Source organism: Lissotriton vulgaris, chromosome 8 (assembly GCF_964263255.1).
Source record: "Lissotriton vulgaris chromosome 8, aLisVul1.2, whole genome shotgun sequence".
NCBI classification, from domain to species: Eukaryota; Metazoa; Chordata; class Amphibia; order Caudata; family Salamandridae; genus Lissotriton; species Lissotriton vulgaris.
In genome coordinates this window covers 538,106,336-538,133,615 of record NC_141696.1, presented here as the reverse complement: position 1 = coordinate 538,133,615, position 27,280 = coordinate 538,106,336, and the positions used below count along the sequence as shown (strand labels likewise).

At 44.9% G+C, this 27,280-nt stretch overlaps 1 protein-coding gene across 4 annotated transcripts in view; it reads left to right on the top strand.

Annotated features, from left to right (window-relative positions):
- Positions 1 to 27,280, top strand: part of RPS6KA3 (ribosomal protein S6 kinase A3) — a 796,620-nt gene that overhangs the window by 589,584 nt on the left and 179,756 nt on the right. For all 4 annotated transcript variants that reach the window (XM_086934351.1, XM_086934352.1, XM_086934353.1 and 1 more), the window contains one exon: positions 21,173 to 21,334. In XM_086934351.1, coding sequence (XP_086790477.1) covers positions 21,173 to 21,334 — 162 coding nt within the window. The remainder of the gene's footprint in view (positions 1 to 21,172; positions 21,335 to 27,280) is intronic.

Sequence of the window (27,280 nt, the reverse complement as noted above, 5' to 3'; positions counted from 1 at the left end):
GGTTAAGGGGTCGGACGCGGCCGCATCGGCGCCAAAGACTGTCGACGCCGGCAAGGGTCGACTCTATCACAAGAAGACGGTCGACGACCCCAAAAGGTCTCTTACCGACCCGAAGAAGCGGCCAGACGACCCGAAGAACATCTCTGCCCCGCTTCCACACGACAAGGCCAAGGGAGCTGAGCCGAGTGCGTCGACTCCGAGGGGAACCTCGTCAGACTCTACTCCAAAACCAACCGCTAAGGACTCTGTCGAACCGGCGCGTCCATCCGCCGCGTTCACTAAGAAGGTTACAGAGTCCCTACAGCGCATTAGGGATGGCGCCGCAGCGGTCGAGCCGAAGGATCCTCCGCCGGCAAAGCCTCTGGAGAAACCGGTGAAGGCGCCCACGCCGATCCTTTTCACCTTGCCGCCTAAGACGGCGCCGAAGGCTTTCGCTGCTAAACCTGGGGCCGGCGTGCCCGAGAAGGTGTCTTCGACGCCGAAACCATCGTTGGTGGTCCTCGGCCCATGGCCTCGACAACTTTCGGAGGCAGAGCGTCAGGAACATTTCATCGACGCCGAAACGGGCAGGCTTTCCCTTCTGAAGAGGAAAATCACCCCTTAGCCCCAGTTGGAGTCGTACAAGATCCCACTCAAACGAAAGATGGACTCTGCTGGTACTCCAGCCTTGGTGGAGCCCATTTCACCACAGGCCCACAAACTCTCGCCCACTCACTCCAATGTAGAAGCTGGTGAGGGAGACGACGAGGATGAATACAGCTATCCCGTCTACACAGACCCAGAGGATGTGGCAGAGTCATGGTCTGCTGGTGGCGAGCCTGGGGACTCGCATTCTGGACAGGACCCTCAGCTTTTCTCAGCGAAAACTTCCCCCACTGAGGACTCTGCGGCTTTCAATGCCCTCATTGAGCGGGCAGCGGATAATCAAAACTTCGAGCTGCATGCTGACCCTGTGGACGTCGACTTCCTATTTGACACCTTTTCTGTCTCTGAAAAGACTGTAAAAACTCTGCCAATGCTGAAGGGTGTTTTAAAGCACGCTGCTGAGGTCTTCAAAGAACCCACCAGGGCGAGAGTCATCAACCCGAGGATCGACAAAAAGTGCAAGGTGGCGCCCACAGATCCAACTTATGTTAAGGGACAGTTGCCTCTGGACTCCCTGGTTGTCTCCAAAGCCCGGAAGAGGGCCAACTCGCAAACTACGGGTGATGCTCCTCCCCCAGACAAAGAGCCCAAGGTCTTTGAGGCTTCGGGGAAGAGGGTGGCAGCGCAGGCACCCAACATATGGCGCATCTCTAACACGCAGGCGCTCCTGGCGCGTTATGACAGGGCACACTATGATACCCTAGAGACCCTTTTGCAACATCTACCCGATGAATATAAGGAAGGGGCTGAAATGTTAATACAGGAGGAGAAGCTAATCTCCAACGCTTCCATAAAGTGCGCTCTGGACGCGGCTGGCACCGCCGCACGTGCAATTAACACTAGCGTGATGCTTCGTAGACCTGCATGGCTACGGATATCTGGGTTCAAGCCGGACATTCAAACCACCATTTTGAACCAAACGGTCAACCCAGATCACCTGTTTGGCCCTGAGGTTGATACCACCCTTGAGAAGATGAAGAAGGACAACGACACTGCAAAATCCATGGGTGCCTTGCAGTCCCAGCAGTTTCGGAGTGGGTCCTTTCGTCGCTCCAATACTAGAGGCACCTCAAGGGATCAGCTTTCGCCGTCAGCGCAGTTCTACAAAAGCAACACCCAGACTACTTATGCCAACAAGGGTCGAGGTGGATACCGCGGCAACAACGCCAAGGGCAGAGGACGTGGCAACAGCTCCAGGTCCTCTACCGCCAACAAACAGTGACGCATTGTCACTGCCCCCCGACCACACAACACCGGTTGGGGGGAGACTCCAGCAGTTCCTGCCCATGTGGAAGTCCATCACCACGGACAGGTGGGTCAGAAAGCTTATCCAATTTAGTTATTGTCTGGAGCTCACATCCACTCCACCCAACATACCCCCAAGGCTCCGTCCTATGTCCGGCGAGCACTTGCACTTATTACAGCAGGAGGTCACAGTCATGCTGAAAAAAGGGGCAATAGAGCTCGTACCCTTGCAGGAAAGAGGCTCTGGAGTTTACTCCCTGTATTTCCTGATTCCAAAGAAGGACGGATCCCTCAGGCCCATCCTGGATCTCAGGCCCCTCAACTTTTACATCCTATCAGAGCATTTCCACATGATAACACTGCAGCAAGTTCTCCCACTGCTTCAACAGGGGGACTTTCTGGCGACTCTGGACCTGAAGGATGCGTACTTCCACATTCCGCTACATCCTTCACACAGACAATACCTCAGGTTCACCATCCAAAACCAGCACTACCAATTCAAGGTTTTGCCTTTCGGGGTCACCACGGCACCCAGGGTATTCACAAAGTGCCTGGCGACGGTGGCGGCGCATCTGAGACGTCAGAACATCCACGTCTACCCCTATCTGGACGACTGGCTCATTCAGGCGAAGTCGGCCCAGCAGTGCGCCGACCACGTGTCCCACACCATTCACCTCCTGCACGATCTGGGATTCTCACTGAATTACCCAAAATCCCATCTCCAGCCCGCCCACATACGGCAGTATCTGGGTGCGACCATAGACACTCTGGCGGCCACAGCCCAGCCAAATTCAATGAGTCGGCAGCATTCAATCGCTGATCCAAAAGTTCAGGCCTCAACACTCGCTTCCAGCAAGAGTGTTCATGCAGTTGATAGGCATGATGGCCTCTTGCATCTCCATTGTCCCGCACGCCAGACTACATATGCGTCCGCTTCAGGAGTGCTTAGCACGTCAATGGACTCAGGCTCACAACCAGTTGAAAGACCTAGTGTTGGTGAGCGGTCAGGCATACAACTCTCTGCATTGGTGGAATCCACGAAACCTTTGCAAGGGCCAACCGTTCCAGGAGCCTGTGCCAGCGATTATCCTGACAACGGACGCATCTCTCCAGGGATGGGGAGCGCATGTACTCCAATACACTGTGCAGGGACTGTGAACGCAGCAACAGGGGAAGATGCACATCAATGTTCTATAACTGATGGCGATCTTCATGGCACTGAAGGCTTTCAAGGTACATCTATGCAACAAGGTCGTGTTGATTCGGACGGACAACATGACGGCAATGTACTACATTCAAAAGCAGGGAGGCACACACTCTCCGCAGCTGTCTCATCTGGCTCAGAGCATGTGGAAGTGGGCCATTCAGAGGAACATCTTCCTCATGGCAGAGCACCTCCCGGGCAAGGACAATCAGATGGCGGACCTGCTCTGCAGGCACAGCCACCAGATGCACGAGTGGGAAATACATCCATCAGTACTCCAGCCGTACTTCCAAAGGTGGGGTCATCCAGAGATAGACCTGTTCGCCACAAAGGAGAACGCAAAATGCCAAAGCTTCGCCGCCAGGTTCCCACACCCACAGTGGCAGGGCAATGCGATATGGATGAACTGGTCAGGCAAATTTGCGTACGCTTTTCCCCCAGCACCTCTGATACCGCTGGTGGCACGCAAGCTCAGGCAGCACTCGATGACTCTCATCCTAGTTGCTCCAACGTGGGCTCGCCAACCATGGTATACCACGTTTCTAGAACTGTCCGTGGTACCGCGTCAAGGCTACATCTCACACCCAGCCTTCTGACGCAGAGCCATGGCGACATTCAGCACCCAGATCAGCAACAGCTCAACCTGGCGATCTGGCTCCTGAAGTCTTAGAGTTTGGCTACCTAAACTTACCTCCCGACTGCATGGACATCATTCGGGAGGCGAGGAAGCCCACTACTAGAGCCTGCTATGTGCCAAAATGGAAGGGGTTTGTCATTTATTGTGCGAACCACAACATTAACCCGCTGGACGCTTCTATTCAGAACATCATCTGTTACCTTTTCCATCTGTACAAGTGTAATCTGGCCTATACTTCCATTCACATTCATCTGCCTGCAATGGCTGCTTATCTCCAAAATAGACAGCACCTTTCACTCTTCAAGGTGCCTGCCATCAAAGCTTTTTTGGAAGGCCTCAAACTAGTCATTCCACCACGGACTCCACCAGCTCCTGAATGGAACCTCAATGTGGGTCTTACCAGGCTGATGGGTCCTCCCTTTGAACCACTGCATTCCTGCGAGATTCAGTTCTTGACATGGAAAGTGGCTTTCCTAGTAGCAATTACATCACTACGGAGGGTTAGTGAATTACAAGCCCTCACAATCCAAGAGCCATTTATCCAAATTCATTCCAACAGGGTAGTGCTCCGCACTAATCCTAAGTTTCTGCCCAAGGTTGTGTCTCAGTTCCACATCAACCAAACAATCGAATTACCTGTTTTCTTTCAAAATCCAGAATCATTGGCGGAGCGGATGCTCCATACCCTTGACGTTAAACGGGCCCTAATGTATTACATTGATAGGACCAATGATTTTAGGAAGACTAAGCAACTTTGTCGTCTTTGCACCACACCACAAAGGTAACCCTATTTCCAAGGCTGGTATTGCTAGGTGTATCGTTAAATGTATCCAGATCTGCTATCTGAAAGCAAAACGCACTCTTACCATTCCACCAAGAGCCCATTCCACCAGAAAGTTGGGGGCCTCTATGGCATTCCTTGGAAACATTCCTTTGGAAGACATATGTAGAGCAGCCACATGGTCTACCACACACACATTTACTAAGCATTACTGTGTTGATGTGCACTCCAAACAGCAGGCAGCTGTAGGGCAGGCTGTTCTCAAAAGGCCTTTTCAAACTGCTGCAGCTGGCACGGGCGGCCGCCGCTAATGGAGGGACTGCTATTTATTCTATGCACAGATATGAATTCAGCAGCCCACATGCCTCGAACCGAATATGCTACTTACCAGTATGCATCTGTTCTTGGCATGTAGGGCTGCTGACATTCATATCGCCCGCCCTCCTCCCCAGCGCCTGTAGCAGCTGCAGTATTCACATATACTCATAGCATGGTCATCATTCACTGAGTTTCACTCCATCTTGGCCACAATGGCTAAAAACAATCTGGGGATGTAGTCGATGCCCATGCGCACTGTAGTCCAGGGGAGGAGCCACCTATCTCGTGATACTTCGAAGACTCTTCCAGGACAACAATGTGCAATCATCCGGACCCAACACTAGGCGGCGATCTATGCACAGATATGAATGTCAGCAGCCCTACATGCCAAGAACAGATGCATACTGTTAAGTAGCATATTCGATACCAAACAAAAGCAAATCTACATCCATCTTTCACACCAGCTGGATCTTTGCTACATCTTCGACTCCAATATCTCCCACATCAAGAAGATTGCTGTCTTTCCAGGAGGCTCTGGATTTACCAGTACCATCAAAACACTGTAAGTTGTCCAACAAAGCCACAAGCCCTTTGGCTCTAACGATACCATCACCAGCTGCACCAGCTCCACCAACCTCACCTTCACCACCACAGCATATAGAAGATCCACTAGATATTTTACCTCAGGGGTCTCCACAATATGATACAGCTGGCGATAGCAGGGACAAGACACTTCTGGGACACCATCACATATCAACCCCTGGGATACTTATGATATCGACCCTCCAGGGGACACAGGCCCTGGTCTATATCTTGCCCTCCTCTCCCCATCTGAAATCAGGAGCTTTTAGGCAGAGCTGCTGTGTTCCATGATGCACAACTCCATAAAGAGCTGTTAGAAGAAGACTTTCTCTTTGAACCCTTTTCACCACTCATAGGGCTACACAGTATCTCCTTATGCTAAAGGACATACTACAGAGGACATCTTTGAAGACCATATTAGAGCTAGGGTTATAACGCCCAGGGTAAGTAAGAAGTATAAAGCCTCCCCATCTGATCCCATCTACATCAGTGGCCAATTACCACCAGACTCGCTTGTCATCACCCTGCTTGCAAGTGTGCCAACTGACAAGCTAGCAGAGCTGCATCGCCAGGAGGCAAAGCAAGCAGGCATATTGATGCCGAGGAAAGACTGTTGCAGCACAATCCGCCAATCATTGGCGTTTTGCCAATGAAATTGGCCTACTTACTACTTACGCTTGTGTCGCTGGGGTGAAATGGAGGATCTGCTCTAATTCTCCCAGAGGAACACAAGAAACGAGGACAAGTACTTGTCTGAAGGCAAGCTGATAGCAAATCCCTCAATACACTGTGCCTTAGACTCTGCAGCATCTTGCTCAGATTCCATGCATGGCTCAGTATTTCTGTTTTCAAACCAGTATTGAGGCAGAATGTCCTTAATATGCAATTTGATAAGGTACATCTCATTGATCCTGAGGTAGACCAAATACTAAAAAGCATTTTAAAAAAAGATACAGAGACAGCGAAAGCAACAGGTGCCCTCCAAACACCTACTCCCCATGGCTCTGTTCACCTCCCCAACTATTGTAGAGGTTCGAAGGTAGCCTCTTCCGACACCTCCACCTTCTACAACTGTAATCAAGGTCAACATAACTCCCTGAAAGGTTATTTCTGAGGCTCCTACAGTGGTAACAATGTCAAAGGCGCAAAGAGATAAGGGTGCTTCCCCACACAGAGAAATACCCACTGCCAAGTAGTGACTTCCCTCTACTACCGACCATTTAAGACATGTCTGAGGTTGTTTACAACATTTCCTACCCATGTAGCAGAGAGGTACATCAGACCGGTAGGTGTTGGACATTATCCAACATGGCTATTGTCTGGAGCTCATTACCACACCTCCCAACATTCCACCTCGCACTCACAGGGTATCACTGGAACACCAAACATTGCTCAAACAAAGTCCAAGCTCTTCTCAAAGGATATATAGAACACGGCCCTATACATTAGGGTTTAGGGGTTATAGTATCTATTATTCCTAATACCCAAAAAGGACCGACCTTTACGGCCAATTCTAATCTTCAGACACCTAAACGAGTACATGCATCCTGTCTGGGTATTTTCATATGGTCAACTTACAAGACATAGTCCCACTTCTCCAGCAAGGTGACTTTATGGCTACACTAGAGCTAAAAGACGCGTATTTTCACATACCAATTCACCCAGCACATCACAAATATCTCTGGTTTGTGGTGGGCGGCAAACGCTATTGGTACAAAGTCCTTCCTTTTGGGGTCACAACTGCCTTCGGTATTCACCAAGTGCCTAGTGGTGGTAGCAGCCCATCTATGGAGACAGAGTCCATGTATTTCCATGTCTGGACAATTGGCTGATCAAAGCTAGCACTCCTGAGCAGCGTCCACAACATACTCCGGTTACAATAGGTCTGCTCCATCGCTCAGGGTTCACCATTAATATCGCCAAGTCTCACCTTCAACCTCTGCAAGTTCAACCATGCCTACTGTCTATTCTAAACACACAAGTAGGATTAGCCTATCAGTCATGCAAGAATCAGAAATTCCAAGTGTTAATACCCCAATTCCAGACAAATCCACAACTCAGTGAGAATGCTCATGCATCTCTTGGGTATGATGGCCTTCTGCATTGTCATAGTACTTCATGTTAGTCTGCACAGGCGTCCATTCCAGGAATGCCAAGCTCAACAGTGCTTTGTCACAGGGTCAGTTAGAACATCTAGTGTTGATAGACCGCCACACTCTGCAGTGGTGAAACACCAACAATCTTTTAGAACGGCGGCCTATCCTCAACCCTGTTCCCTACATCACTGCCATATCACCACACGCCGGGGACTCCATTCCCCCTCAGCGCTCGTGCCAAGAGGTTTCTCTGCTCCCAAAGGCACATATAGTTAGCTCGGGACTCCCACAGGGCGGGAAACCCTTCACTGCTGTATCACCACATGCCGGGAACTCCATTCCCCCTCAGCGCTCATGCTAGGAGGCTCCAACGTGGTTTTCTCTGCGCCCCAAGGTGCATTTAGATTAGCTCGGGGCATCTGGGCCTACCCTCTCGGTTCTTTCGACTCTGTATTGAGTTCTCTGGTGACATGATTTAGCCCCTAGAAGACAAAGTTTCTCTTTGCCCACTAAGTTTTTTTTAATTCTGTGTGGCCGTGACTTTAAAAAAATATATATATATATTTTAAAGTTGTGTCCTCTGCAAGGTGGCAAAAGGGAAGCAACTGGGAGATGGGGAGGGGCGACACCCAAGAGCCTTCAAAATTCTATACTTGACTCCATTTTGACAAGGGCAGCTAGAGCCATAGACCAGGAAATGTCAGTAGTTGAACGACCGTTCTCCCTAGGGGGTGGTTCACATACTGCTCTGAATCAGGATTTAGTACACAGTGGGGTGCCTGTGGACATTGAACCCAGAAATTCTGTTAGCATACACACACCAGTCGAACCACCATCCCCAGTGAAGTCCCTTCCCCAACATCAAGTCTCTCCGTCATCTGGACCTTCTGTCAAAAGGAAGAAAAAGCTGAAACATCCAGAGCCCTCAGTGGGAGCTAAGACTAGGTCTAAGAAAAAGCTGCAGGAATTACCACATGGTACTAATTGTACTTGTCCTGTACCTGCAACTGTGCAACAATTACACTCTGCCTCAGCAGTCCCCACAGCCCCACCTCTTCAAGACATAGAGACTTTATTAAACCACTTTGACCATTTATCAAAAAACCTTTCTCCAATTCAATTCATAAAGCTTTATTCGGTACATGTAAATGACCATAAAAGCACAGCAAAAAAGAATTCATCATTTCATTAAGCTTAAACAGTTGAGATTAAATGGTTTGAAGTCATTAAAACACATTAATTCATGAGAAGGTTTACAGTTAATAATCTAAAATTCATTAAAAGCACATACTTTTCCTAGAATTGATGCACCGATTTAAAAACGTTGGAGTATAAAAAAGACATCTGCAGATTGCTGGTTAAAAATTAAGACCAAGGCATGTTTAACTGTACGTACACCATATTTAACGAACCTGGGTTTTAAAAAGGTAGTACGAAAATTTGTGTACAGTTTACAGCAAAAGGTGCAAGGTACTCTGGGTAGACACACAGTCACACATACATGGCCCTCCAATATTGAACAGACTGATAAGCCACAGGCTAATGTTGAAAATATTTGAAGTCTGTTACCTGTCTTTTGGCTGGGGTAGGAAAATGCAGACCAGCATTCTCCAATTGCCCTGCCCCAGGGGAAAGACCAGTCCAAAGATGGACCACTGAATCAAATAAATCATATAACTGGGAGTGAGTGTACTGATGGTAGATTTAGATTTAACACTCAGAGCTTTACACATAATGTAAATGGTATTGAACCCCTTAGGTAGCTTATTTTCCCTCCAAATGATGCTGCCGTCACACATTTACTAAATGAGGTAAACCTGGATCTTCCACCAGAATGTTGTCCATATGTTTTGATTTTAACTAATGTCCCCCCGCTCCAGGGCAGATTAAAGGAAAAAACAGGTCAACTGAAAAACAAGGTATGCCATTGGTTATCCTAAAATACAGACTATGAAAACATCAGCTACCATGACATCCTGTTTGTCAGAAGAGTGAGCCCTTGTTGGTCCCCTACATAAGACAAAACAGGGACACTGTATAGTGGTAAATTGCAGTAACCCAAAACCTTGCAGGGACACTACTCAGGAGGGGAGAAAACCAATTAGATGGGGTTCTAAGCATGAGATAGGCATCATACCGCTGGTATTCTTTTACAGGCATCTCAAACACTGTGGCCCAGTCACCTCACCAAACTCCCAATTAGCACAGAATCTGCAGATAAGAAAGGAGCAATTTTCACTCGTAACTAGCAATCGATACCAAGTACTCGCAGAGCTGGATAAGCCAGACTGACTAAAGTCTAGTAATCCTATTTTAATGCAGCTCAGGCCAGCCATCTTGCGGGGGACATTACAAATAGCACCCCCAATAGAATAGTGAAACTTACCCCGGATGGCCTACTTGACTAATAATGCTTCCACCAAAGACTCCATAGGAGACAGCCCCCCAATAGGACACCCACCACTGGGAAGCCCTATTGACGATTCACAGTTGAATATTATATCTTGGAACATTGCAGGCATACAGTCTAAACTCAACGACCTGGAGTGGGGTTAACTAGTGGACAGCTGCCATATATGTCTGTTCCAAGAAACTTGAGCAGCTGAACAGATTCATAGGGTGGGCTTTGCCACGTTTAGTTTAGAAGACAGACAATCAACATTTAGCAGACCTGCGGGTGGGTTGCTGATCTGGGTTAAGACCACACTTGCTTGCAAAATCAAGCGCCTAGATATAGGCTTACAGGAGATCCATGGTATTGATTTGATATCGCTTAAAAGGGATACCCAAATCAGACTAATCAACATATACTACTGGTTTAAATAGCCCCCACAAGCCCTCTGACACCATGACAACGCTTACAAACTTCTTGAAACCTCCAAAAAGAGTATTACTTCTTTGTAGCTGGTGATTTTAATACAACCTATGAGGCAGTAGATTATGCACAGGAAATAGCCCAGGAGGAAGAACAAGTCAGAGGTGTCAAAAAGCTTTAGATACCAGCCCGTAAAAGATTTACTAGTATTGGGCAACAAGTTCTGTGTACTCTTGCTAATGGGGTGCGTGCATGTAACAGGTGGACACATTCAGATGCAAATGCTAATTTTACTTTTAAAAGAGGGAATGTTAAAAGCAGGATTGATTTTATTATGCTAGATCTCGATCTTTGGCCACAAGTTAATGATATGATAATTCTTACCCGTGAGTATAGCAACCATAATGCACTGCTTTTAAGACTTCCTTCCGATTCTACAACCCCAGTTAAATCTGGCGATGGCGTCTGTGGTCACATCTAATAACAGGAGAATTAAGTAGACATAGGTAGCTACTGATGGCAAGCTCCTCTAACAATTATAAAGAGGTGGCTCAGACATTAGCGAACCAGAGTAAGCCCAACATAAATGATACTATGTCTAGTTATCAAGAGCTGTCGAACAACATCATGTCCTACTTTAGTAGGCAGGAACTTCAATCTCGATTAAACGTAACCATGCTCCATGGTATAATGAGGAATGCAGGCAAGCGAGAAACAAACTAACAGTGACAGTAAAATAAGGGATAAGGCCCGACATAATTAACAAAAGAAGGCTATATAACAGAATACAGGAGGAGGTAAAACAGAGTTGGGAGGCTTTAAACTGGTGTATAATAGTTGAGGCATCAAGACTGAAGAACTGTCGGTTATTCTGGCTTCTTCTTTCTAAAGGGGTAATTTACCTGGTCAGTGAAGGATACTTCTACATACAGCCACATCTCTGGGAGGAGTACTTCCAGGTATTATTTTCTGAAAAGGATTGTGAGCCTGGGATTGCAATTGAGAGCTCAATGCGAAAGAGTTAGTCAGTTTTTCCTTAATGGAAACTATGAACGCAATCAGCTCAATTCAAACTGGGAAAGTACCTGGGCTAGATAGACTACCGAAGATCTTAATAAGTCTGAGCCCAAAATATGGTGCCCCTTGCTCAACACAATCTTTAACGCCTTTACACGTGCTGGGGATATCTGAACAACCTGGAAGGGTGCTGAAATAATCCCAATTTTCAAACAAAGGGGATAAAGGGGACCCAGCAAACTACAGGCCCATTAGCTTTATAGATGTGTCCCAGAAAGTTTTTGGCAAAATTATCCCATTACATCTCCACAATTGGCTAGGGGATGCATATTATCACACTTGCAGGCAGGATTTCGAGCCTCCACAAAGCACCCTAGACCAGGTGTTTTGTTTTATTTTGCTTCTTTGGAAGGCGGTTACGATCAAGAGGGGCCATCTTTATGTAGTGTTTGTTGATCTCAAAATGGCATTTGATTCCTTAGATCGCACCAGGCTCTGGGCTGTCCTTAGGGACTTAGGATTTGCCTTGGGCATGCTCCAACTTTGAATTCGTCCACATCCCAATAAGTATGCTAAAGTTTGGTGGAACTCCGATGGCAGTCTAACTGATAACATACCGAATCTGAAGAGAGTGCGCCAGGGCCTTGTGCTGGCCCCTACCATGTTTACCCTGTACATGAATGGGCTTATGGGGGACCTTCATGACTCTAGAGGTGACCCGCCTAAACTGAGTGGCAAGTTAATACCTCCTCTGTTATTCGCAGACGACACATTGCTCATATCTAAAAACCCAATGGGCATTCAGAACGTGTTGGCTACATTTGCAACAGCCTGCAAAGTTTGGAACCTCTAAATCAATTGTTCAAAAACAAAGTTCATGGTTTTAATCCTTCTAAATCCACCAAGCGGAAAGTGAGGTTGGGCGCTCAATTACTAGAACTGGTCAAGGCCTTTGGTTACCTGCGTGTCAGAATTAGTGATAACCTGGCATGGACTCTCCAAATTCAGAAGAGCGTGTTTACCCTCCAGCATGTGGATTTTGCAATAATAGTCAAACGCTCAGCTTTTCGCCCAATTTCTCCCACTTTAGAAAGACATCGGACTAAAGGGTTGGATGCGGCTCTTTATGGGCCTGAATTGTTGGTGCTGGAGCATACAAACAAGCTAAAAGTCAACAAAAACAAATTTCTAAGAGGTCTCCGAAATCTCCCAAAGAATACGCCTATATTACCTTTACGCCTTGATCTTGGTCTAAAGCCTATTACCCACTTTACTGTTCTCAGGGTGCTCATGTTCTGGATAAGACTTTGGACTAGTAATACCCAAATTACAGTAAAGGACGCTGTGGAGGAATTACTAAATCTCCAAAGAAAATCAGGGCGTTTGCCCTGGTTTGAAAAAGTGAAGGAGTTTTTTTTTAAACTGGAGCTGTGGAATTTGTGGGACGATCCGCAGTCTATCACACAGAGGGCCCGATTCAGAGAACTAACTTAAGATAAAATCCCAAACTTACTACCATTTTGGTATTCACAGAAGGCACTTTCTCATTTAGTTATTCGCATAAGTTAGGAGTCCTAACTTTAGGACTCCTAAATGCCTTCTGTGAATACCAAAAGTCTTAAAGTTAGGATTTCTCTCAATTTACTACTCCTAAATTGAGAGAAATCCAAACTTTAAGACTTTCTGTACTTACAGGAGGCATTTAGGAGTCCTAAAATTAGGATTCCTAACTTCTGTGAATACCAAAATGAGTAAGTGCCTTCTGTGAATACCAAAATGGTAGTAAGTTTAGGATTTTGTCTTAAGTTAGTTCTGTGAATCGGGCCTAAAGAAATGGTACCACAGCTCAAAATAATGTACTGTAATTTCATTGATTTTTCTAGCACTGATTTTAGGTCACTTTGTATTTTAACTACCAGTTTTTTTAAATGTTAAAAGCTGTTTTAACCTTCATACCTATATGGATGATGTTGAACCACCCCAAGAACGATCACTTTACATACTTTTAGATTTTGAACTTTCCCTTTTGAATATTATGAACAGCAGTTGGGCGAAAGCTACTTTAACCCGTATGTGTCAGTTTTGCAACTTCACCTCAGAAACTATTGAACACTGTCTTTTTTTTTTTTTGCCCTGCATATGCCAATCTGTGGAAAACATGGATTATCCTTCTTTTCTGTTGTTGTCTTTTTCATGCCCCTCAGATGCTATATGTGTATGTAGATTGGATACAACAAAGTGGCTTGTTTTTAGTTTATCTAGATATCTCCTCTATACTTGGTGGCAGAGGTCCAAACTGGCACTACAGTGCTTTAATGCAGGAGTTTAGGCACACGTAGGGAAAATGTGTATTAAGGCCTCTGACAGGGACTGTAGTGCAAATAATGGCACAGGATTTTTTTGCTAGTGCTCTTCTCTTTTATTGATCACCATAGTTTAAAAAAAAAAGAGAAAAATGTAATCTCAATCATGTGACAAATTCGCAATCCTACTTTTGATGTCGCTCAGGACTGTAAATGGCACTGTTCTTTATATATTTTTTTAATGTATTTTATTATTGATAACATTTTGTATGCATGATCATGCTATTAATCAAATACATTTTACTTGACTTGACACTGTATGCAAAGGACGCATCACTCACAGGATGGGGTGCACGCTTTCAAGATCTCACAGTACAGGGTCTCCGGGGGGAGCGACCTCTGACCTTGCCGGGTAGGTCACTCCGCCAGCGCCTGTGCCCTGCATCTTGTTTTCTGCTGCCCATCCCTGGGCCCTCCTTGTCCTGCCCCCCCCTCCCTCCCTCCCTTGCCCATTGCTCATTTCCCGCCGCTCCTGCCCCTGCGGCCCAACACCCCCATTGCCAGTTTGCTTCCCCTGCCTCCCAGCTCCCCTTAAAACAGTGGCAGCCTTTGCGGTGAGGAGAGCGAACTCTGACCTTGCCGGGTAGGTCGCTTCCCCCCCCCCCCCCTCCCCCCGCTGCAGCCCGGCCAGCGCCTCCCAGCTGTTCCTCCCTCCCAGCTACCCTTAAAATGGCGGCACGGACCCTTCTCCTGCCGCACCTGCAGCTTCACCTGCAACAAAACCACCAAACCTCCAGGGACTGGGCCCAACCACCTCCGCTGCATACTCCTCAACACCCGATCCGCACGCAAACACGCTGTCGAGCTGTGGGACCTGCTCAACACCTCCGCCCCAGATATGGCCTTCCTGACAGAGACCTGGTGGAACGACTCCTCAGCGCCCGACATCGCTATAGCCATCCCGGTCGGCTACAAGATCACCCGCAGGGATCGCGCCAACAGAACCGGAGGAAGAATAGTCATCGTTCACAAGTCCACCCTCAAGGTCGCCACCCACGCAGACACCCTCAACACCGCCTGCTTTTTTTTTTCCTTTTTTTTTTTGCGACTTAATTACCTGCTTCACTCTAAGCGATCTGATTCGGGCGGCCAGGATTTGGGTTGGACACTCCCAACGCTATCATACCGCGGGAACCGATTTGGGTATTTATTTTAGAACGGACGACTGCCATTCCTCCTATTCAGTGGCCGACACTCTTTCTTCGGCCCACTGTGGAAATACGATGTGTTGAACCCTCACCACATACCAATGATGTGTTTAGGTGTATGAAATTCCCCTCTTTTGGATAGCCCTGACGAAGTCCAATGTGAACAAAACTCGTTGGCTGAGGAATTTGTTTTAACTGGAATTTAATAAAAGAACTTAGAAATAAGAATTGGAGCTTTCGAACACTCCTTTTTTGGTGCACCGTCCTTGTACATATGAACTTTGGGATCTGCCTTGCAGGAGAGTATTGGTGCGGCATACTCTGGACGTGGTGTGCACAACATATGGACTTATATATCATACTCTGAAATATTCTGTGCATAACCTTGATCAGCTGCCCTGTTCTTTTCAATTGATTGATTGATTGTGACACCAAACATCTGGGTCTCCACATCAGCTACATAGAACTCCACCCCCAAGTTCTCCTCCCATTCTTTCACAAATGGAGGTTCCCTCAAATAGATCTGTTTGCAGCCACAGACAACGCCAAATGCCCAAACTTTGCGTCTAGATTCCCACACCCATCTTCAAAGGACAACGCACTGTGGATGAGTTGGTCAGGGATATTTGCCTATGCTTTTTCACCTTTCCCTCTTCTTCCATTTGTGGTTCAGAAGCTCAAACATCTCACCCTAGTACTAGTGGCTCCCACATGGGCCCTTCAGTCTGGCTCATAAATATACTGGACCTCTGTGAAGGTCTCCACAAGAAGCTTCCCAATAAGCTGGACCTTCTCACTCAGAACCATGGAGAAATCAGGCACCCAGAACCCAAAGGTCTCAACCTGGTGATCTGGCTCCCGAGGTCATAGAATTTGGTTACTTGAATCTACCACCTGAATGTATGACCATTCTTAAGGAAGCCCGAAGGCTTAGCACTTGAGCATGCTTTGCGGCTAAATGGAAGAGGTTTGTATGTTGGCATTCAAAACAAATGGATCCCTTCAATGCCACTATACACATTATCTTTTACTTGCTTCATTAACAACTCCATGGGCTAGCATTCACCTCCATAAGGTTTCATTTCGCTGTAGTTGCTGACTTTCTACAAAATAGCCAACACATCTCTATTCAAAATACCAGTCATTAAAGCTTCATGGAGGGGCGTAAGAGTAATTTCATCACTGGTTCCACCTGCACCCTCATGGAATCTTAACATTGTTCTTAAACTAGTCATGGGCCCTCCCTTTGACTTCCTGCATACCTGCCTCCTCCAATTTCTCTCTTGGAAGGTGGCATTTCTAATTATTAACTCAGTTAGTTGTGCTGGTGAGCTCCAGGCATTAACCTTAGAAGAACCTTTCTTCCAGCTCCACAGAGACAGGGCAGTCATCCGCACCAAACCTAAAAACATCCCAAAAGTTGTCTCTCGTTTTTACCTTAATCAGTATAGTTGCCTTTTTCCCCCCTCGACAAGACTCTGCTGCTGAGAGGGCTCTCCACACATTAGATGTCAAAAGAGCTCTTATGTTCTAGATTGATAGAGCTAAAACTCCAGAAACAATCAGTAACTATTTTTTTTTCTTCACATTCTCATAAAGGGTAGCCCATGTACAAATCGGATATTGCCAGATGGATGGTCAAATGCATTCAAACAGATTATGCTAAAGCCAAAATAACTCTAATTGCACCTTCTAAAGTACACAACTCTGAAGAAAGGAGCATCCATACTTTTCCTGGGAAATATTCCAATAGTTGACACATACAAAGCTGCTACCTTGTCTACACCACACACTTTCACTATACATTATTGTGTAATGTTCTAGCACACTAGCAGGCTAATGTAGGACAGTCAGTACTACGTGCTTTTTTCCAAACAACTGCAACAACCACAGGTTATCCACCTCTTCTGAGGGCTGCTTTACAGTCTATGTAAAGTATGTGTATGTACAGCTACACATTCCTCGAATGGAGTATGTTACTCACCCAGTAAGCATCTGTTTGTGGCATGTAGTGCTGTAGATTCACATGCGCCCACCCTCCTCCCCAGACACTTGTCGCTATTGCAGTTTACTTCGTTTGCACACGAACATCTCTTTACTTGCACTTTACACTCCATTCTCACCCGCCTGCAGGAAAATAATCTTACGCATTATCACCAAGAAAAGGAGTCACAATCTCGTGACTTGAAAGACTTCTTTGAAGAAATAAAACTTGCACACATCTGTACCGAATACTAGATGGGAGGAGTATGCAAAGCATGTGAATCTACCGCACTACATGCTGCAAACAGATGCTTACAGGGTAGGTAACCTATTCCTACTCGGGGAGGTGACCTTCCAGTCTCCACTTCGATTGGTTGAACTCCAAATTGTATAGCATCTATTTCCATGAACCCTTTTAGTTTTGAAGCAGTTTAATTCATGAACAAACTTGCAGTGTGTGCAAGTTGCAAGTTGGTTACATTTCAATACATGTGTCCTATAACACGCGATTTTAGGTGGATGGGGTTGTGTTGAGTGAGCGGAGATAACTCATACCGATGGGTACTGACTTAAAAATCGAGCTAGGCCCACCCTTAACCCTACTAGGAATGTGGGAAGACATTAAATGTAAGAAAATGTTAGGTGTTATGGGTCTCGTACTAGCAAGGAGGGCTACTAATATACATTGTGGTACTGCACAAATGCCTAGTTTGGATGAATTGCTGCATGGAATGGATTGGTATACGGGCATTTGAAGAGGCAGTATACGAGGGTCTGGGATACCCAAGCAAATCGAAGATGATCTGGGCCACTACGAAGGATAGGTGGATGAAGCTACCAGAGAAAATGACACAACTTTAAATCTAGCTTTATTTCCATCTGTGATCACGCTGTTGTGTTGTATGTAGAGGTGAATATTGAAAATAATGTTGTAAATAAATAGGCTACAGGGTTTGAGATTATTTCACTTTTTAGATATGACTTTGTATATTCATGAGGCATCTAGTGGATATGTTAAAGTTGGCGAACTTAAATTGTGTTTTCTACAGTTTAGTATATGGCTAAAATTAAAAGACATTTGAAGAAAAATAGAGGGGCAATTTAAAAAAAAAAAATTGGGGGGACGTTTGCCTTTAGTAAACATCTGATGGGTATTTCTTGTTTCAGATTCCTCATCTTGTGAATATTTCCCCAGGCCTCAGACCGGATCTGGAAATTTCAAAAGAGTACTCCTCTGCTCCAGTAGATAGCGTGCTGCTGTGCAACATCATAGTTTCACTCCATAAGTTAGTCTCATATATGTGACACCCGTACACACTAACGTTAGTTCCTTTCTTTCTGCGCCTTCAGACATGGATCAGGAGCTACGACTTGTTTTTAAAAATTCTTACAATTGTGTACAAGGGTAAATGTCACCCCCTAAAAAACTGGGTTCAGGCTGTGCGTGGACTAATGCAAACAGATGTCTATCATAGACCCTCACGAAGTACACTTTACCTAGTGTTGGAGCTCAACTCCTAAGCCTGTGACGATTGTGCTCGAATGAATCTAAAGGCTGGACCGGACTGTGTATTTGAGTTCCTAGAACTGCTTTTTTCTCTGAAATGCATTCCACCTAGAGTGGAGCTTGGGACTCCTTTATGCCTTCTAGCCACTGGCTCTGCCTGAGGTCTGAAGATGAGGAACTTCTGGGCCCAAGTCATCTTAGTGGCCCTGTAATGGGCCAGGAGAGTGGGGTTCACAGAACTTCTGGGCTTAAGCGTCTGCCCTCCCTTCAAACTGTTGCTTCAGCAGCAGATGGGCAGGGTGCTGCGCTCAGTTTAACCTTGCTCCTGAAGTAGTTGTCATTTTGGCAGTGAGCCATCCCTCTATGAAATAGGTGTACATCTGTCATTGTGAGTAATTTGTGGCTTGGTGCAGCACTCGCCAAATTGTCCCACTGCAAGACAAGTTGTTTGAAGTTTTGTTTGGTTTTGTACCTGGCCCAGCAGGGCCATGGTTTTGGCACTCTTAAAGGCTATTTGTGGTCCCTTTTTGCTTTTTTGCAGTTGCCGGCCAGACGCCTTTGATTAAATCACCTGTTGTGATGAGATTTGTGATGGGTTTGTAACCTCTAGTTCCACCAGCACCCTTTATAATGCCACAGAGGGACATTAATTTAGTACTTATTGTTCTGATGTGCATGCCTTTTGAGCTGCTGCACAGTGTCCCTTGACACTTCTGGCATTGACAACTGCCTTTCTCATTCCCATAACGATGATTACGCCTGTGAGCAAGCTTCAGGCTCTTTCTGTCAACCCGCCTTGTACAACATTCTTCCCAGATAATTTAGTGTTGAGGACTCTTGCTTCCTTTCTCCCTAAAGTGGTAACTCCTTTTCATGTTGGGCAGGCTTTCACCTTTCCTGCATTTTTTTACCCTATCAAGGAGGAAGATAGAATCCAGAGATTCGACCGTAAGAGGGCACTAAGCTTTTCTAGAAATCACACCAAAGAACATCGAGTGGAGTATCAGCTGTTGGTTGAGTTCCCTGGTTCAAGGCTGTACAAAAAAAGAAACTTATCACCCTCCTGATGGATTTTTCTCTGCATAAAGATCTGCTGTGTGGCTCTAGATGGCTTGCAGGCTCATTTCTCAGAGACAAAGCTTCTAATAATGCGCTGGCATATGGAATGCCCATCCCAGATATTTGTCAGGTGGCTACGTGGCAATCAGTACACCCATTCACAAAGCATTACTGCCTCTACAATCGGGTCTTTTGAGAGAGGCATTTGGCTTGCTTGGTCTTGTTGGGCTTTTTGGTCTAAGTAGCTCACAGACCCACCATCTGTTATAGTATCTATGGACAAGGTGAGGAATCTGGTTAGAATTATCCATCAAAGGAACAAGTTACTTATCTTCAGTAACTATCTTTCTAGTGCAAACTCTAACTAACCGCAGATTCCTCGCTGACCCTCCTGTCTCTCCATTCTGTGAATTGGACTCTTTTCCATCTAAAAAGGTCCAAATTGAGAGATCTGTATACTGGTTATGCCAGTTTGCTGATAGGCTCTGTCTGAATATGAGGACAGCCTAAGAAACCAACTGATGTCAGGGCATATGGATGGAGCTTATATGCAGCTCAGCTAGTGCCTTCTGCATAATGCATAATGATATTGGCGCGTAGCAGCACAACGCCACATACCGGCAAGCAGGAGTCCTGCTTTAAATTTTCCGAATTCAGTCTTGCGCCTTGGGAATATTCAAAGCGTAAGGAATCTGAGGTTAGAAAATAGTACCCGCCAGAAAGCCAAATGCAATTACCTTGTTTGCTAAGCATTGTTTTGTAAGGTTTATAAAAGGGAATAAGCATAATGACTTACAGCCATTGGGTGGACACAACAGTTTGGAGATTCATATAGATATTGCTTTTCCTGTGTCCTCAGAATAGAATGGAAGTTGCCGATGTGGCCACTCTTAATGTCTTTGTTTTAAAAGATCGGATTAGTAATTACAGAAAGAGCATGTAAATTGTGAAGCATCTTTATTAAAAAAAAGGACCATTCGTTACACTGCAGAGGCTTAAAATAGTGTGGAACTTTATGCACGTATGTGAGGAAGTAGACCTGTTGATATCTCTGCAGTAGTACCTTTGTATATTGGTCTCTGTAAATAGGCAGCTTCATGTGTAGTGGTCTGCATGTGCAAGGATTCTTGTTTTTGTGCTGGTTTGTTAGCCTGGGTGTCTGAAGTTGTTGGGGTGTGTGCATGAATGTCTTAGAATGTTCATTGAACATACCAACAGTGTTCCCAGACTGAACAAGAAAGACAGGGTGGAAAGGAGGCAGAGAAGGAAAGACCTTACAACAGTTGCAATATCTGCATCTGTGGTTACTTTGTTCCTTGATGTTGTATCGTATGTTCAGTATGATAATATGGAAATTGGCGCTTTATCAAAGTAATTTAAATAAATACACAAGGCTAACTAGTTGACTTTGTAAACACCTGTTTTACTTTACTAGCCAAATGGTACCACGCAATGCCATAGAATATCAGAGCTTTCCAAGCATTGTAAAAGCTCTAAAACGTGCTGAAAACATGTTTTCTATATTTTGTGAACAAAATCCACAGTGTTTAGTCTGTGGTGCCCGATTTAGGGGTTCAGCAGTATATAAATGCAAACACTAGAAAATAGTGACTTCAGGTAGACAATAATTTACCAGGATTACGAAGGTGGGGTACCTACTAAGTATTGTATTTAGCCTCTCTTAAAATCCTATTAACAATACATATTGCCTTCTAATGTTGAACTAAATGTGCGCTTTGTAATCTCGTTTCTTTTTTTCCCTGTTATATTAGGTTGTACACAGGGATTTGAAGCCCAGCAACATTCTATACGTGGATGAGTCTGGAAATCCAGAGTCTATTAGAATATGTGATTTTGGGTTTGCAAAGCAACTTCGAGCAGAGAATGGACTTCTAATGACTCCATGTTATACAGCAAACTTTGTTGCACCTGAGGTTATTTTAACACTTTACTATTCTAGCTTCAATGTATATTACATTATGAACAGTATACCTTGTGTGTTGCATGCTTTATCTTTCTCCAAATGCTCTTAAAAACCATAGACTCCCATGCTACGTTGCCACTTAAGTTTAAATTTCTTTTGAAAGTACAAAATCTGACACATTCATAATATTCTTCTATCCCATCCATGGCGGAAGGATTGGAAAACTGAGATTGAGAAGAAAGGGTATGCAGATAATGCTTCCATCCTACATGTTTCCGTGTAAACCCTATCCTTCAGCAAATCCTTGAAGTGCTGATTTAGAGAAATATTTAAAAGTCCCTTCGTATCGTTTGCATTACCACAGCAATGTCATTCATTTCCAGACTCATTTTAGCTGGCCTGGTTTTGTGTCACCATTTATTTTGGTATTTTAGTCTGTTTAATTTTTCTTTTTACAGTTTTTAGTCATTCAAGAATCTAGTTTTGCCATATGATAACACTTAGTTAGCAATACTCTAAATCCACCTCCGTTTCTAAAACTGAGTTCTCCAGATCTTTTTTGAAACTACAGTAAAATAGCTCAGTGGAATATTGCATCTAGAAAGAGGTCTTAGTGTAACATGAAGGTCAAAGGTTTAAAAGCTCGAAGGTCCACTCACTTTATCATTCTTTTAAGGTCAAAAAAATGTGCCCCATTCAGTATAGTAATAAAACTAGTTATCAGAAAATGCAATATGTAACGTAAAATTAGTGTTATTATTTTTCTTTGTGGTATTCTCTGCCCGAATAATTGTCAGGTGAGTCATGAAGTTTGAGACTGGCCCAAAACCTCAAAGAAACACAGCCGTCATGCTCCAGCGACAAATATAATCATCATCATCAAGTCAACTTTATTTCGGTTTGTTAATGAACCATAAAAGTACATAACAGTTAAAAAAAAAAAAACAATACATTTACAACTCATCCAATGCATTGTAGATCTCAATTAGCATATTTACAGTAATCGGTTGACGTGCGGTTATAATATGACAATAAAGACATAACAATAGGATACAAAAACTAAGAAATTTCCTTTAAAACAGATAAAAAACTAATTATTACTAAGACAGAGCCATCCACCCACAATAAGCGGGTTACTACACATGGATTAGTCTTCGTCTAGTTAACCACATCGAGAACAAGAATTTGGAAATAGTAGTAACTATCAATGCATCAGTATCAGTTTTTAAAATTCTAAAATAGTCTATATAGTTCCTCAGTCCTAGGTTAACACATAACTGTAAAATCCATTTTTTCCTGCTGACAGAATAAGCAGGACAAAACAAAATTACATGGATTAGAGATTCATTCGGGTCATCACAACCTGGACAAGGACGAGCTAAACCCAATTTCCATTTATCAGAATAGGAATAGAGGGGTAATGTACCATATCTGAATTGTAGAAACAATTTTTTTGCTAAGACAGGTTCTATAGCATCTAACTCTTTCTCAAAACTGTAAACACTCTTAAAGTGCAAGAAACTGTCGGTGAGACTAGATGGCCTGGCTGTTCGAAAGACCTCTTCAAGGTTATGATGTTTTATAGACTCAGCCAGGGTTCTCTTTGAGATAGATTTGCATGTGTCCTCCGGATTAGACCAGAGATTCTCCATGCCGATCTTGGACGCATGCCCCCTTATAAAAGATAACCACTTTATCCTCCCCACACCCGGGCGAGCCATGACTATTTTTAGTTCTTCTCTATAACACTCAAGCTCCGGGACACTCCACAGTCTACGCCAGTAAAGAAGCGGGCGTGAGGCAATTACTTCTGCAATTGGCCTCAGATTTGTATCCAGCCTTAGTGGGACTAGGGGGGTGTTAGTGGGTAAGGAGAGCAGTTGTCTAAGGAATTTGTTCTCTGTTATACTAATCTCGTTCGCTGGACAATGGCCCCAGAGTTCTGCCCCATAAAGGGTAGAAGATCTGGTTTGTACCTTGTATATTTCCAGCGGTACACTGACCAGCTTGTGAACACAAGATTTCTGCACTTTAAGGATACCCCCCATAGACTGAGAGAGGGTCAGATTAGCCTTAGTCATTTGGGTTTCCCAACTCATTCTATCATTTAATGTCAGTCCTAGATAGGTAAAATGGTTTACCCTTTCCAGGGCTCGTCCATCCATAGTTGGACAAGGGCAATTAGTTGTAATGCCATTAAACACCATGTACTTAGTTTTATCTGTTTATTACCAAATTCCTGTCCCTACAGAATTTGGTAAATTGATCTAACACCCGCTGCATCCCCATAGGTGTTTTTGAGAGTAGCAGGGTGTCGTCTGCAAACATCAGTGCAGGAAATTTACCACCAGCTAAGTTAGGAGCATCACTGTTTTGGACACTAGTTAAGTCATCAACAAGGCCATTTAAAAAGAGGGAAAATAGCGTAGGGGCCAGTACACATCCCTGCCTAACTCCCTTCTCAATGGGAAAATCTCTTGTTAGCTGGCCATTTTTGCCATAGCGAACTTTTGCATAGGTGCCGTCGTGGAGTCTTTTGAATTGGAGACATAGATAGGGTGGTACCCCCATTGTTGTTAATATGCTCCAAAGTTGATTTCTGTCCACCATATCAAATGCGGATTTTAAGTCCACAAATGTCAGGTAGAGGCTCCCCCCTTCCATCACCACATGCTTCCAGTAAAGAACCTGGAGCCGTAGTAGTTGGTCAATGGTCGAGGTTTTGGCACGGAACCCTGCTTGCAAGTGGGAGAGGATGTTGTTCTCACTAATCCAATCTTGCAAGCGTTGCAAAAGCAGTTTGGCATAGATTTTTTGAGTAACGTCAATTAGACTAATTGGTCTATAATTTGACGGGGCCAGCGGAGAACCCTTTTTATAAATCGGAATTATTTCGGCCCCCAGCCATGTGCTAGGAAGCTCTTGGCCGTCAAAAATGGCATTAAATATGACGGTCAAGTAGGGAACCCAGATCTTCGGCTCATCTCTAAAAAGATCACCAGGGATCTTGTCCAGCCCAGGGGCCTTATTACTTTTTAACCCTTGAACTGCAAGGGTCACTTCCGACATAGTAAAGGGAGGGGTGGGGCATTCTAGACTCGGTCTCAAAAGCGTTTTAGGGGACAGATTATGGGCGGGAGCGGTGTTAGAATAGAGATCACCAAAATATGCACACCAAGCTTCCTCGGCTATATTGGGATCAAGTTTTACCTTCCCTTCTGCTTTCCCTGTATGGACCAAGTTCCAAAAGGTTCGGGCGTCTTTCGTTATTAACGCTTGTTTGATGGCCTTCCATTTCTCTGCTTCCCATTCAGATTTTGCATGAGAAAGGAGATTCTTATAAAAATTCCTTGCAGCCAAAATATTAGCCCTATGACCTGATTTGATGGCAGAAACTAGGGTGGTCTTCGCCTTCCTGCAAGACTGATTGTACCAGGAATTTGTGGTACGTGCCTGTCCATTAATACATTTTACAGGTTTAGAAAAACTAGCTGCTAGGGTCAGCATCAGTTCTTTATGTATAGCTAGACATTTAACATCATTGTCAGGATTGGAAGCATTTTCATACAATAAATTTAGATGCTCAAACTGGGGAATTACGCTTTTATACAGTGATGCCAGGTTATCTGGGGACGACTTAATAGAAGACCATCGGATTTTTTTACCGCCCTGTGTGATCCTAATCGCACCAGAGACCAAATCGGCCGCTTGTTGCTCCCCATCATAATTTGGGACATCCAATTCCGCAACCAATGGATAGTGATCGCTTTCGACGCGATCCGAGACGTGGAAACATCGAATCAGATGCCATACAGACATACTAACCAACAAATAATCTATTGTTGACGAGTGACCCATTCCATTATAGGTACTTTTGCCAGGGCTATCCCCCGGAAAGCGGCCGTTGCAAGCTCTGAGTGAAAAGGTATATGTCAGTGAGGTGAGCTGCATGGCCATTGAAGTCCAGTTTTTAACTGGATAGATGTTTGGGGGTGGGATCCGGCAGGCGTCATCCTCGTCTGCTGTTAGCTGTGGGACACCCATGAGTGGTTCGAAATGACAATTAAAATCCCCGCCCATTATCAACTTGGTATCAGTTGAGAAGCTATTTAGTAGGGCGGTTAAGGACTCTAGGATATGAGAAACTGTACCACCCAAAACCGGCCGTAGATAGATGTTAATAATCGCTATTTTGGGTGTGTTTCTACGGGTCAAAAGAATACACAAAATATCACAAGAATTGGTGTTAATCCTTTTGACCAAGAACCCAAGATGAACAGCCACCCATATGGTCAATCCACCGGATGGTCTGCCCCTAGGGCCTTTGGTTGCGGGCTCGGCATAAGTTACAAAGCCCAGCCTATGCTGAATAGTCCTAGCCCATGTCTCTTGAAATAAACAAATGCCATGATTGTCCACATACTCACACCACTCCGGGTTCTCTAGTTTCACCACCAACCCCGCCACATTCCAAGATAACAATGACAAATTTTCATTATTGGAACACAGTTGATCAGCTGGCTTGCCTGAAGGTATAACAGTTTCCACATTGGAATCACCCACTTCTAGACTCATCTGTTTCTTCGGGATCACATAGTTGGTTACAGCGCAATTATCATCATTTGTACTAGAGGGAAAACCACCACATTGAGGAACTGTAAATGTGCAGCTCATCCTACTCTGTGCATTCTCCTCCAATAGACCCCCACCCCCAACACTGGAATCTTTGGCAGGTACCTTTGCTGGGAGTCAATCGCAGCCATCAAGGCCAGAGATGGCTCCATATCTATTCGAGGTTTCCAGAGGGGTAAAAGGAATCAAGTGGTCCATATTTCTATTCCGCTGGAAAAACTCATGCCCCACAGGATGTTGGTTGCGTCCGTTGGAAGGGACTAAATTCCACGCTAAATTATTCCTAGGAGGGAGAGGCATCTGCGGGTGGCACGTGTAGTTGTTGTTTGGGGGCAAATGGATGTTCCTAATGCCATTGGGATCTGGGACCCCCCCTGAGAAAAGAGCAGGAGTCACATGCGACCTTGGATAGAAGTAAGTTAGGTCGTATGGGACGATAGCGGTGTTCGAATTCATAGGGGGGCCTGTTAATATAGCCCCAACAGGGTTCCTAAAATTAACAACAACTATATCACCCTCAATGTTCTTTTTCCTTGAGCCCAGCAAGGCAGGCGTCTAACGTGGACAATCTCCCCATCGATGTAATATGGGAGTGGTCTATTTTGCCCCAACCAATGTAGGATCTTATTCTTAAGTTGGGGGTGGCCCTCCTTCCTACCCACCTCTAGTGGGGGGACACCTGTAAGTACAACTACAAAAGGTAGCGACTCTGGGGGCAATTCTACATTGGGTCCATAGGGAGTACCGTTAGTGGGCCTTAAAAACCTCCCCCTATTCGGGTACTTGGTCTTAGTACTAGGAGTAGCCTTTCTCATCTGCGCTTCTATTGGAACCTGATCAGCAGGTTTTGTTACTATTTGACTAGGAACCTGGGCCTGTTGAGAAGCCAAGTTTTTCTGCTGGTTATTGTTCAGGGACTTACTGATTACAGTAGTTGTCTGAGCAGAAGTCGTTGGCATATCTACAATAACCTGTTTTTTACTAGCAAGATCTTTAACAGCTCTGTTGTTGCCACTATTGGAAACGTTTGGGGCCAAGGTATTAGATACAGAAGCTGCTATAGGCTGTGGTAGAATAGTCGACACAGGGGTAGGTATTAAAGAGGTGATAGGAGCACTTAATTTGGCATTAAACAGAGCCTCCAAGTTGCCTAGTCGGTGCTCAACCCTTTTTAGAATATCCAAAATGGGGAGCATAAAGGACCTAAGCAAAATATAATAGGTCTAGCTAGAAAACATATTGTTTCCTCACTTTAGCAGAGCAAGTGCATTCATAAGAACCTCTGAACTCTACAGCCCAGTGAAGCCAGTTGGGCTTTTCATTG